Genomic DNA, 13,660 nt, shown 5'->3' on the forward strand with positions numbered 1-13,660 from the left:
TGGTATGGTGCTGTGGGTTAATGTGCCAGACTGCAAAGCCGTTTGAACTTCAAGGTCAGTGGTTCAAGCTCACCAGCTGCTCCTCGGAAACCTTCTACAGGGTTGCTATGGGTCGGAATCTACTTGATGGCACTTCACAACAACAACAACAATGGGCAAAATATTAAATGGTACAGAAAGCAGCAAAGGAAGTTGGAAGGAATACACAGTGCCACTGTGACAAAAAGAAATGGTTGATGTTCAGCCGTTTCAAGAGATAGCATATGATTAAGAGCCAGTAGCACTGAAGTCCAAGCTGCTCTAAAAGCATTGGTAAAGAACAAGGCTCCAGGAATTGGTGGAATACAAATTGAATTCTTCAAACAAACTGATGCAGCACTGGAGGTATTCATTCATCTATGCCAAAATATTTGGAAGACAGCTGCCTGGCCAACTGATTGGGAGAGATCCATATTTGTGCCCATTTAAAGAGAGGTGGAGTGTGGAACTCTTCAATATAATTAATATCACATGCAAGTAAAATTTTGCTGAAGGTAATTAAAAAACAATACATCTATAGGTTATTGCCCAGAGGTCCTAGCCAGAGGAATGAGGGATGTCATTGCTTATTTTAGATGAATCATGGCTGAAAGTAGAGAATACCCGAAAGATGTTTACCTGTGCTTCATCGACTATGCAGAGACTTTCCACTGTGGTTCATGACAAGCTATGGATAACACTGGGGAAAATGGGTGTTCCAGGGCACTTAATTGTGCTTTTAATTAACCTGTACATAGACCAAGAGGCAGTTCACGTTGTTCAAGGGGACACTGAATGGTTTAAAATCAAGAAATGTGTGTACCAGAGTTGCATTCTTTCACCATACTTATTCAATCTGTATGCTGAACAATTAATCTAAGACATTGGATTATATGAAGAGAATATTGGCATCAGGATTGAAGGGAAGACTCATTGACAACATGCAATATGCAAATAATACAACTTTTGTTGAAAGTGAAGAGGTCTTAAGATACTTACTGATGCTGATAGAAGACCACAACCTTCAGTATGGATTGCACCTTAATGTAAAGAAAACAGAAATCCTCACAGCTGAACCAGTAAGTAACATCATGATATATGTAGAAAAGATTGAAGTTGTCGAAGACTTCTTTTCTTGGATACACTATTAATCCTCATGGAAGCAGCAGTCAAGAAGTTAAAGGATCTGTTGCATTAGTTAAATCTGTTGCACAAAACCTCTTGAAGTATTCAAGAGCAAAAATGTTAGTTTTGATCATCCTGACCAAAGCCATAGTATTTTCATTAGCCTCATATGCATGTGAACGTTGGGCAATGAATAACGAAGACCATAGAAGAATTGATTCATTTGAGTTTATGGTGTTGGAGAATAGTAGAAGTAACATGGACTTCCAGAAGAACAAACCAATCTTAATTTGAAAGAAGTACAGCCAGAATGCTCCTTAGAAGCCAGGGTATGGGAGGAAGGGTAGGAATATACCTACAAATATATAAAGGTTTGAAAGAGGATATTTGGAGCCCCTAGGCTCCAAACCCACCTATGAATATGGTGGTGCATGCAGATGGCAAATGATGAAAACTTCTTAGATATTATCAAATATCTTAAGGAAATGAATTGCTGGGCTTTGGGACTCAGGATCTTAGTCTCAGGGGACACCGTGGTCAATTGGCATAATATAATACAAAAAGACAATGTTCTACATCCTACTTTGATGAGTAGAGGCAGGGATCTAAAAAGCTCATGAATGGCCATAAAAAGTTTATTGGTCTTTTCATATGCAAAAGAAAGAAGAATGATGAAAATTTGAGCATGCTAGTTATCAGTATCCCAATGTCCTGTGGAATATTAACATTAATCACCATGACTGTGATTCCAGAAGAATTAGATGGCGCTACTTACCAATTGCTCTGAAAAGGGACCATGTTAGAAGGTATTTGATAGAGTGAGAGATAATGTGTAACAAAACTCAAAATTTTTCACAACAAAAAAAGACCAAGCTTACTGCTTAGAAAGGGACAAGAGGAATCTGAGACTGTAGCTCTCAACCACTCTTCAGGTCTGGAACAGAAGTTACCCTCCTAGCCCAGTTTTCATCCACGCAGTAGATAGATATATAAGGGAGACAACAGCACTAGTAAGGTATGTTCACCATGGAATGGTTATTCATACAAGATCAAAAGGGTAACATTTACACAAGGACAAAGTTGATAAAGGAAATGGGAAGGATGGGGGGGAATGGAAATAGGAACCACAGGGAGGAAATGGGATAACTTGTTGCATGGAAGAGATTGCAGGCATTGAGATGAAACAAAGTTTATAATTTTTTGAATTTAAAATTGATGATTTTCTCTGTAAACCTTCACTCAAGTCACAATAAATTTAAAACAACAAAAATCCTGTGATTTAAGAAGCAAGGCGAGAAAGTATATACTATTAATGCTAGCAATGATTGTATTAAGTGGGATTTAAAGTGATTCTTTTCTTTTATGAAATATCCATTTTGCTCATTTAATTAAAAGTTTTGCATTGAAGTTGAATTTGGAGGATATAAATTAAAAATATAATTTTTATCTTAATTGAATTGACCTTTTTGAATGCCTGTTGAGGATAGATTTTCTTTATTTAGTGATGATCTAGATTTTAATTATAAAGATAATTGTACTTGTGGCATAGTATTAAGCTTAATATAAAGTCTGAATTTATAGCTAAAATAAAACAGAAATTTGAAACAAAATTTTGGATCTTATTTTTTCTTTTCTTTTTTTTATAAAAGGAAGGATTACGGCCAGGAGATACAACTAGCACTTTCTGTGGCACTCCTAATTACATTGCTCCTGAAATTTTAAGAGGAGAAGATTATGGTAATAAATAGGTGTATTTTAACTATGTTCTGAATGGGTTATTGTATGTGGTACCAATTGAATTATAATACACTATAGTCTTTTAATATTGATCTTCTTAGTATAAACTTTGTTGGGCACCGTAAAACAAAATGAAGACCCATGAACTCAAACTAGAGACCATGGGCTCTTTGCACAATTTAGGGGTTCAAACTTGAAAATATTTTCTTATTGGCCAGACATTATTCTAAGCCATTTGCATATAATAATGACCCGGGGAATTAAGCACAGCTAATATCTATCTTATAGATGAGGAAACTGAGATACAGAAATTTAACTTGCCCAAGGTCAAATAGCTAGAAAGTGGCAGAGCAGAGAGTCATACCTCAGCAATGTGACTAGAGAGTGATGAACCTTTGGAAGATTGTTCAGATTGATATTTTTTTGTGTGTGTGGAGTCACATCACTAGAGAAAAGCATCTGCTTGCATGAGAGGCACAGAAGGCTGCAGGCACCTCCATTATTCAGATTTACTGGATGTTTACCCCGAAATCTGAAGGGTAGTAGAAAGAACCAGAATATACATTTGCCTTAAGAAAACATTTGACTTCTTGGATTCTAGCCCTTGGATTTTAGACGAAGTGAAAGATGTGGTACTTCTGACAGCTGTTCATAATCTGATTCTAGGGTCCAACAGAGGTTATTCTCAAATATAATTTAATTATGTCCTCAAAACAAAATATTAGCTATGGGCATGAGTCTGAATTAAAGACATATTTGGAAAAATAAATTTACTTCATTGCCCATGATTTTATATTTTAAAGTTATATTTTAGGTGTTCATCCTTGTTATTGGATTATTGGTGGCGCTGTAGTGTAACCACTGGACTGATTACTACAAGGTTGTCAGTTCAAACCCACCAGCTACTCCAGAGGGGAACAATGAGGCGTTTGCATCTGTAAAGGTTTACTGCTTTGAAAACCCTTTGCAGAGTTAGTTACTAGGAGTCGAAACTGACTCAACGGCACCTAACAACAGCAACCATTGTTGATAAGTGAAGTGCTCCTTTACTTTTGTGTCCCTCCCATAATCATTAAAATATTTTTGGAATTTACTTGTTCATTAAGTTTATGTTTTCATTATGTGATAGATTGAATCTCAAGTTACTGACTTTCAAGAATGCAGAGTGGATAATTTTGTTACTTTAAAATTTCTTTTCTGAAGGTTTCAGTGTCGACTGGTGGGCTCTTGGAGTGCTAATGTTTGAGATGATGGCAGGAAGGTCTCCATTTGATATTGTTGGGAGCTCTGATAACCCTGATCAAAACACAGAGGATTATCTCTTCCAAGGTAATTGACAGTATTTTATATGGGTTCTCTGTGAAGAATCTATTCTAAAGCAAAGTAGTACTTTGAGTAGGTAAAAGGAAAATAATCTGGGTGATACATAATCTGGATGCTTTTGAGTCTTTTTTTGGTACATCCTTTCTACTTCTATAGTCTTCAATCCCATTTTCCAGTTTACCTTCTTGTACTCACAGAATTACAAAAAGTACAATTTCTTCAGATTTTGTGTCATGAAGAGATTGGTGGTGTGCATCCTGTGACTAGAGAGAACAATTTTGCACATGTAAGCCCCTAGGCTGGCTGAGTAGATGGGGGGAATGTAGAGACTCAAGAAGATAAAAGGGATCAAGTGGAAAAAAGAAAAAAAGACTCCACAGTTGGAAATGCAAGTGATCAAGCAGAATAGAAACAAGACAATAAGCACAGGTACTCCCCAACACACAGTTCAAAGAACTGCTAAGACTCTGTCATAAAAGCCTATATTTAATAATTGGTACAGCATGCAAAAAACAGGCCATCATCTAGTTCTCTACTCCTCATTTGGGTTTGATAATTTGCTCCAGTGGCTATATAACTCTCAGATGATACAGTTATGGGGTTTAATAGGGAGAGTTAACAGGAAGTAATACAAGATCAGGACATGCTTAGGGCACAGGTGTTCCAATCAACTGCTGATAAATACACACAGGCCACACCACTCTATCCTAAGTCTCAATATGAAGGGACTCAACTGCATAGGTTAGAAAACCTGGCTAGGCACCCACTCTGCAAGCAAGTGTCCTGCATAAATTCACTCAGCTTTATTTGCTCCGTGGACTGGGAAGTCCACTGCTCTGTCTCCTGCTCTGGCTCTTGGTTCTGATTCTGCTGCTTCTCTGATGTCACAGCTTTCCAAAGGACATGCTCCTGGTTCTTTCTCTTTGATGGTAGTGAGAGTCCCCCTCTAACTTTTGAGATGGTTCATTTTATATCCGTGCTAGAGTTTCAGGTTTTCACAGTTATCATGGATGCTGCTAAACATTCACAGTTGAGTAATGTCATCGTATCAGTATGTTTTCCTACCTTCTCTTACCCAGACCCCGCAGAACTGAAACGTCTTTAGACTATGGCTGATCAAAACATAAGATAACATTAGATAAGAAGAGACATTAGATAATTCACTACACCATGCAGCCATTAAAGGATATAAATAACATTGAATTTATTAGCTAACCCAGATGTCCAGGGAATCAGGAGAAAGATGGTCAGCCTCCTAGTAATTAATTAATCAGTGGTCATGTGCCATTGAGTTGATTTTGACTCCTGGTGACTCCATGCTCTAAAGAGGTTTTCAGTGGCTGGTTTTTCAGAAAGATATCATCAGGCTTTCTTTCTGCAGTTGTAACAAAAGGTATACAAATTAATGAGCTTTCTATTTCGTACCCATACAATTGGCAGAAATTAAAAAATATGATAATACCAAGTGTTGGTGAGAATGTGGTGCAACTGAAAATGTCATAGACTGCTGGTGGGAGTGAGATTTGGCACAGCACTTTTTGTAGAATTTGGCATTTTCCAGTAAAACTGGATATAATGTTGTTGTTAAGTGCCATCGAGTTGGTTCAACCCAGTATAGTGTTTCTGAGGCCTTAAATATTTGGGAGAAAGCCTAATTTTTCTCCCAAAGAGCAGTTGGTGGGCTTAAACTGTGGACCTTGTGGTTCACAGTTCAGTGCTTATCTTATGGAGCCACCACGCTTCTGGATATAATATTATGTGCAGTAATTAATGCCGAGGATTGTTCCAGCATTTTACTTATGTAAACTTGATAACAGCTCAATCTTTATAGATGAGGAAATGGAGACAAAGTTAGGTAGTCAAAGAATAAAACATGCGTTAAAATGATAAAACAACTTAGGATTTGAGATTGTCTCTAAAAAGGAAGAAGAAGAAGGGGATTGGAAAGGCACATGAGGCACTTTCATTGTATTTGTAATGTCTTTGCTGAATGCCTTAAGTATTTAATAGTACAAAATCAAAGCCATGTTAATGGTAAATAAAATACCATAATTTTATCTTTCTAGTGATTTTAGAAAAACAAATTCGCATACCACGTTCTCTCTCTGTAAAAGCTGCAAGTGTCCTGAAGAGTTTTCTCAACAAGGTAAAAATCATATAAACCCATTCTGTTACCTGTCTATATGAAAGGAACTGGTTAGGCAAAACAATATTCTAAAGCAGCAGAATATTTTTCAATTAGGTCTGGAATTTGGCTCCTAACCAGAGTCATCAACAGCATTAGATGCTGGGATGTCTCTTTGCTGCTTTGCCTGTCTAGTTTCTACCCAGCTATATATTATACTGTGTTGTTAATGTAAGTGATTCCTAAGATATACTAAGTTAGGGAAAAATAGGCTTTGCAGGTAAACTCATTATATATTTAGCTCGTATTTTGCACCGTTGTTTGGATCATTATCTATAGGCTGTGATCACTATCATATATTTACTAGGACAGTGATGTGTGCCCTACGAGTTCCCACATCACGCTTGATAATCAGGTAAAGTTCAGAAGAAAGGAAGTGCTCTCTTCAGCTCTTACAAAGTCTACATGCTATTCAGTTATTTGTTGCAGTTGGAAGATTAGAATAGTTTTAGGATCTAGCTAGGATTTTGATTTAGATGATCATTATTCTTAAATACCCTGCAGAATAGAAGGAAAATTGATGCATATTTAGGATAATGATACATTTGATAAAATAAACAATTGAAGCATGTTGTAAATGAATAATTTTTATGAGGAAAAGTTTAAACCTGAGACCTAATTTTTAACACATTGAAAGTGAAGATTAGAGGCGTTAATATATAAAATAAAATGCCCTTTATCAAAAAGAAAAATGGAACATGTTCTCATTTAGTGATGAATGAGCCATGACATTTTCAAACTTGGCATTTTAATGATGTAGAGATAAGTTGTATTATTGTCTTATACATATCATGGTTTGTTGCTCTAATTGAACATGTTGTTGTTGTTGTTGTTGTTAAGTGCCATTGAGTTGGTTCTGACTCCTGATGACCCTGTGCAGGGTTTTCGAGAATCTGCTGGTGTTTGTCAGACCAGCACTTATCCTACAGTGCCACACCAGAACTCCATAATTGGGCATAGGGCTTTAAGAATTGAGCTGAGAGAACAAAATTGTGTTGAAGTTTAGGGGTTTGCATAGTTTGACTATCTCTAGTCCCATGCCAGAGAAATAGTTGAATGCTGCTCAGATGATTCTCCTAGTCTTTTTCCTCCCATTAGTCACTAACTCCACTTTGATTACATGATATGTGGAAGAGAGAACCATGAAAAAAATCTTAACTTGTCAGAATATTCAGATAAATCAACTAGTCTTAAACTTTCTAGAAATAAAAGATGTAGACTCTTCTGATTTCAAGATAAAGGTATCACATAGTAGGTTTGAAATGCAGGCCACAAAGGTTTTCTTTTCTAAAGGCATAATATTCCCCTAGTTCTTGAAACATTTCTTTTCACCATAGGATCCCAAAGAACGATTGGGTTGTCATCCTCAAACAGGATTTGCTGATATTCAGGGACATCCATTCTTCCGAAATGTTGATTGGGATATGGTATGTAAATTTTGATAGCTTGGATTATTAGTTTACTTTATTATCTTGGCCCAATATTATCGTAAATGAAACTAATATAGTTTAAATAACTTAAAACCAGCTTTTGAAGTGCTTTTTAAAAAAAAAATTATTCAAACAAACAAAAACTTAGAAAATTAATATGATGATGGTGTTGTTAAGTGCTGTTGAGTTGGTTCTGACTCACAGTGCCCCTGTCTAGGATTTCTAAGGAGTGGCTGTTGGGGTTGAACTGCCGACCTTGCAGTTAGCAGGCCAATGCTTATCCTACAGTGCTACTCCAGTACTCCAATGTAATGGAGTAGATTGTAATAGAGAAGCTTGTCCCAGTGTTGAGATTTGTAAATTGTTTATATTGCAAAACCATGCCTGCAGTCTCAATTTTGACTTGATAAGAGTGGGAAACATCTCAGAGGAGAAGAGAAATGTAACAGCAAAATTTTTTAAGAATGAAAGCTTGAGCTGTCATCCAATATGTCTTTTTAGATGGAACAAAAGCAGGTGGTACCTCCCTTTAAACCAAATATTTCTGGGGAATTTGGTTTGGACAACTTCGATTCTCAGTTTACCAATGAACCTGTCCAGCTCACTCCAGATGATGAGTAAGTAATTTTACACACGAAGAATTTTTGAAAGCCCCATTTTTAGTGGCTGTGCATATTGTTTTGTTATCAGATTATAATGTAATTTAGCTAACCATTATGTTACTGGATATTCGAACCTATTGATCTATTGTAAATTATAAAAATCACTGCCATTTCCTACTGTGCTCCACATGTATTATCTCTAATTCTCACAACAACCTTACCAAGGTAATAATTGTCATCGTCATGTTAAAGAGGAGACTGAGGGCCCAGCATGGTTAAATAAAGTTTCACACCTATCAGGTGACTAAATCAGGATTTATTCCAAGTGTAACTAAGGCCTGTGCCCTTCCCCTGTGCTGCATGTTTTCCCCTTTTGACAATGATCACCTTTGTCTGAACTCCTCTAAGTATTTCCTTAAGATAGATTCCTAGAAAAGGAATTGGTTCAAAGGGTATGCAATTTAAAGCTCTCAATAGGTATTGACAGATTCCTTTTTCAACAGATTATATCAATTTATTAAGTCTAACAATCAGTGATCTCAAGTGTTGTGGGGTTTTTTTTGTTGTTGTTTTTTTTTGTATTTATGTTGTAGCTTTTTAAAATATAGGTTAGAATAATAGGGAGTTGTTTTGGTCATTTGCTTATCATTGCAGGTGCATGCACTCTAATTTTAAGGGGACTCCCTAAGTCATTCATTTTACTTACGTCTTATTCATTCTCACCACATCAGTTATTCCAAACTGTCTTAATGTCACAGAAACCACCAGATCTCCCACTGCCTCCATTATACTTCATGGATTCACCTTGCCTTGACTGCAGAGATTAAGGCCTTCCTGGTCTAACTCTCACCAGACCACCTTTCACTTGAGAATTGTTACTTTATTCTTTTCAACCTTTGTTGTCTTCCCTCCTATTTAATGTAAGGGTATCCCTCCTCTTTTCCTCGATTATCTTTTTGTTTCCTGTAGGATTTCATTGTGTGAGTTACCTTCTTTAATCTTTTTTTTTCAGTTTAATCACCTTCTGCCTACAAACAGACTCCAATATTTTATCTTGATTTTTTCCCCCTCAATTTTAGCATCTTGTCTTTGACCACCAATTATTTGCTTTCATTTCAAGCTTTTTTTTTTAAAGAAAAAAAGAGTTAATAGAATGTCAATGGTAAAAGAAAAATAAATAAGCAATATCTCTGTTTTTGGGGGGATTGTTGTTAGTGCCGTCGAGTCAGTTCCAACCCATAGTGACCCTGTATAGGGTTTCCGAGGAGCAGCTGGTGAACTTGAACCGCTAACCTTGCAGTTCAAACCAATTTTGCAGTCCAGTGCATTAACTCACAGCGCCACACCAGTAACTGTGTATTCCTTCATCTTTTGATACTTCCTGCATCATTCAATATTTTGTCCTTAGGACACCAAGGTCTGTTGGCATAACGTAGTCCACAAAGACAATGTTCAGAGCCCTACTTTGGTGAGTAGTGCCTGGGGTCTAAAAGCTCATGCGTGGCCATTTAAGGTAAACTATTGCTCTCTCTCTCTCTGTCTATCCAGGGGGAAACAAGAGTGTAGAAAATCAAAGACACATAGAAATAATTAGTCCAGTGGCCTATGGAATTCTTGTACATTAGTCTCCACAGCCCTGAGACTGGGGCTAGATGGTACCTGGGTACCACTACCAACTGTTCTGAAAGAGATCGCATTAAATGGTCCTAAATAGAATGGGAGAAAAATGTGGAACAAAACTCAAATCATTAAAAAAAAAAAAAACGGGCTTACTGGTCATTTAGATGGCAGTGGAACCTCTAAGACATGGCCCTTAGTCACCGTTCAGGTCTGGAAATGAATTCACCCCCGTGGCTCAATTTTCAGCCAAACGATACACAGTCATTTAAGGGAAATGATAACACTAGGGAGGTACAAATACCTTAAAATAATCAACCATTTGAGGTCAATAGGGCAACATTTACCCAAGGAAAAGTTCAGCAGGGTTAGGAAAGAAGGAAGAATGGAAACAGAAAACACGAAAGGTATGTGATAAGTGCTATTTGTGGGGATTGCAATTAATGAGTTGAAATAAGATGTGTATGAATTATCAAATGGAAAATTGATCTGCTCTGTAAGCCTTCACCTAATGCACAATGTTGTTGTTAAGTGCTGTCAAATTGGTTCCAACCCATAGCAACCTGTGTAGGGTTTCCAACAAGCCGCTGGTGAGCTTGAACCACTGACCTTGTAGTTTAAACCAATTTTACAATCCAGCACATTAACCCACAGCACACACCAGGACTCCTAATGCATAATAGGAAGTCTTAAAAACATAAAAGGAAAACTGAATTAAAAGATTTTTTTTGTCCATAGAATCCCTCAGTACTGCAATTTGAGGCTTGAATGTTTATTTATTTTTTTCTTCAGTTCTTTAAGCTTGAGAAATGCAGAGCATATTCTTTTAGCTTGTTCCAGGTCTTCACACATTTTATATGTACTTCTAGTTTACTTTATTTTTTTCAAGTACCTCTGAAGTCTTTTATGTCCTGGTTGATGATCAACCTTCTGGCTGACATTCAACCATTTTAGGAGGTAGCATATGATCAAGGACCATGGTGATGAAGGAATAAGCCCAGCTGCACTGAAGAAGGCACTGGTGAAAACACCAGGCTCCAGGAATTGGCAGAATACCAATTGAGATGTTTCAGCAAATGCAGTGCTGGAAGTGCTCTTTTTCTGTTCCAAGAAATGTGAAAGACAGCTACCTGGCCAACTTTATACAAGAGATCCATATTGTATTTGTGTCCATTCAGAATGCAGACATTATTGAAAAATGTCATTAATATCACACACAAGTAAAATGTTGCTGAGGATAATTTTTAAAATAGTTGCAGTAGCCCATTAGCAGGAAACTGCCAGAAATTCAATTGATTCATTTGAAGTATGGTGTTAGCAAAGATTATTGAATATACCTTGGACTTCCAAAAGAATAAATAAGTCTGTGTTGAAAGAAGCCCAGCTGGAATACTCCTTAGAAGGGAGGAGGATGAAAGTTTGTCTCATGTACTTTGGACATGTTATCAGGTAGTACCATTCCCTGGAGAAGGACATCATAGTTGATTAAAAAAAAAGAGGGTCCTCTGATGTACATAAGATTGCTATGAGTGGAAAGCAACTCGATGGTACCTAACAACATCAACGTCTTAATTTCTAGATTTAAAAGAATTTTTTGTCCTCATCTTTCCTCATGTCAATAAAGCATTGAGTACTCAGGGCCTTGCTGTCCTTGGTTCTGCTTCATCTTTGTGATCACTACTATCTTCTTTTATTCTTCATCCCTTTAAGAGTAGGATACTCCTTGGTTTTGTGTACAAGAGCCTTCTCTTTGCTACGTGCATTCTGTATCGTGGAGATTTCAGCCAAACCTGTAGCACAGATACCAACTATTCAAATGACTCCCCGCTGAATCAGCAAATAGCTATTGAGCAAAAGGCACTATACTAGTTACTGGACAATCAAATCTCACAAAAAAAGTTTACTGTCTAGTAGAAAAGAGAGATATGTACCAAATCTTATTTCTGACAGCCTGGTGTACTACAAACCAAGCCACACTCATTGTTGAGTTGATTCTGACTCATAGCAACCCTGTAAGACAGAGTAGAACTGCCTCATAGGGTTCCCAAGGTTGTAATGTTTACAGATGCAGTCTGCCACATCTTTTCTTCCATGAAGCAGCTGGTGCGTTTAAAACTCGAACCTTTTGATTAGCAGCTGAGTGCTTAATACTACACTCCTTGTAGTAGAAAGAACGCTGGATTTAATAAAATATAGGACTTTGAGTCCTAACTACCTCTTCTCAGCTAGATAACCTCTGGTGTGTATTGCATAACTTCTGGCCCTGTTTTTTTTTATTCCCTACCTCGCAAGGTAGCTGTGAAGAATAAATGAGAGATGGTTTCTAAAGTGCATAGCCCCAGCCCTGACCCCCTCCTAAGTTGCATTTCCATCTGCTTATGTAACATCCCCCCATATATCACACAAGCCCTTCAAACATAATAAATGTAAAATCAAAGACATGATCCTCTTTGATCTTTACTTCTATTGCTTTACGTCATTTCCTTGACTTTATTTACCTGTTTTGTCCATTCTATTTACCATGTGTCCATGCCATCTAGGGTCAGCATTTAAGTCATTGTTGACACCTGTTTTTCCTCAGTTGTCAAACCCTTGCCTAGTTTTTTTTTTTTTTTTACCGTAACAATCATATCAGATATTTCTTTTCCATCCTCATTGCCATGACTGCACTTCAAGTCACTGTCACATTATACCTAGAATAGTGCACCAGCCTCCTAATTGATCTCCTTCACTCCTCTCTACTTTGCAGCCTGTTTTGCACACCTTGTAAAGGAATACTTGAATTCTTTAGCTCCTTTAGTCAGAAGCCTTTAGTAACTCCTACATTGCCAATCAGATAAAATCTGTCATCTGCTGGCATTTAGATTCTAGCCAGATCCTCACTGTTCTCTGTCTGACATAAATAAGCACTGTGTTTTCATCAGGCTCAGTTGCTCACCATTACCTGGTAGTTTGCTGTTACTTAATGCTTTTGCTGTTTCCCATCAGTTTTACTTATTGAAATCTTCCTCATCTTTCTGATCTCCCTGAAATGCAGTCTGATAGACCAAGTTCAGACTCCTTAGTGTTAACATCACTGGCTTCTTTCATCTATCCATTGCCTTCCTTTCCAGTATCATTTGCAATGAACAATGTTCTAATCCTGTGCCCCATCTCTAATAAATTACAGTACTTGCATGTCTCATTTACCTAATCCTGCTGTAATAGAAATACCTCGAGCAATTGGCTTTAACAAACAAATTTATTGTACATCGTGTCAACTCTTTGAAAAGGCTTTCTTTCTCTGTCAACTCTGGGAGAAGTACCTTGTCTCCCTTTAACATCTACGGGCCCATCATTCCTTGGAAATTGCCTCATATCTTCCGCATCAACCTGTCTCTGAGTCTAGGTAGTTTTCAGCACAGGGACCTCAGGTCTGCACTCTGCACCCTGCTCCTTCCTGAGTCTTCTTTCTTGGTGGTGCTTGGTTCCTCCCTTTCTGCTCGCAGCAACCTATGATATGCAGATGTGCAACCTTGCTTGCTGAAAGTGAAGAGGACTTAAAACATTTACTGTTGAAGATAAAAGGGCACAGCCTTTGGTATGGATTACATCTCAATGTCAAGAAAACAAAAATCCTCACC

The 13,660-nt window shown here is 37.4% G+C and overlaps 1 protein-coding gene across 1 annotated transcript in view; it reads left to right on the forward strand.

The window, feature by feature from the left end:
* The window catches only part of PRKCI (protein kinase C, iota), a 136,262-nt gene that overhangs the window by 115,251 nt on the left and 7,351 nt on the right, over window positions 1–13,660 (forward strand). Inside the window, exons 13-17 of the mRNA XM_006861825.1 lie at window positions 2,793–2,880; window positions 4,084–4,209; window positions 6,270–6,349; window positions 7,726–7,815; window positions 8,320–8,435. Coding sequence (XP_006861887.1) covers window positions 2,793–2,880; window positions 4,084–4,209; window positions 6,270–6,349; window positions 7,726–7,815; window positions 8,320–8,435 — 500 coding nt within the window. The remainder of the gene's footprint in view (window positions 1–2,792; window positions 2,881–4,083; window positions 4,210–6,269; window positions 6,350–7,725; window positions 7,816–8,319; window positions 8,436–13,660) is intronic.

The sequence above is a fragment of the Chrysochloris asiatica genome, unplaced genomic scaffold (genome assembly GCF_000296735.1).
Source record: "Chrysochloris asiatica unplaced genomic scaffold, ChrAsi1.0 scaffold00043, whole genome shotgun sequence".
NCBI classification, from domain to species: Eukaryota; Metazoa; Chordata; class Mammalia; order Afrosoricida; family Chrysochloridae; genus Chrysochloris; species Chrysochloris asiatica.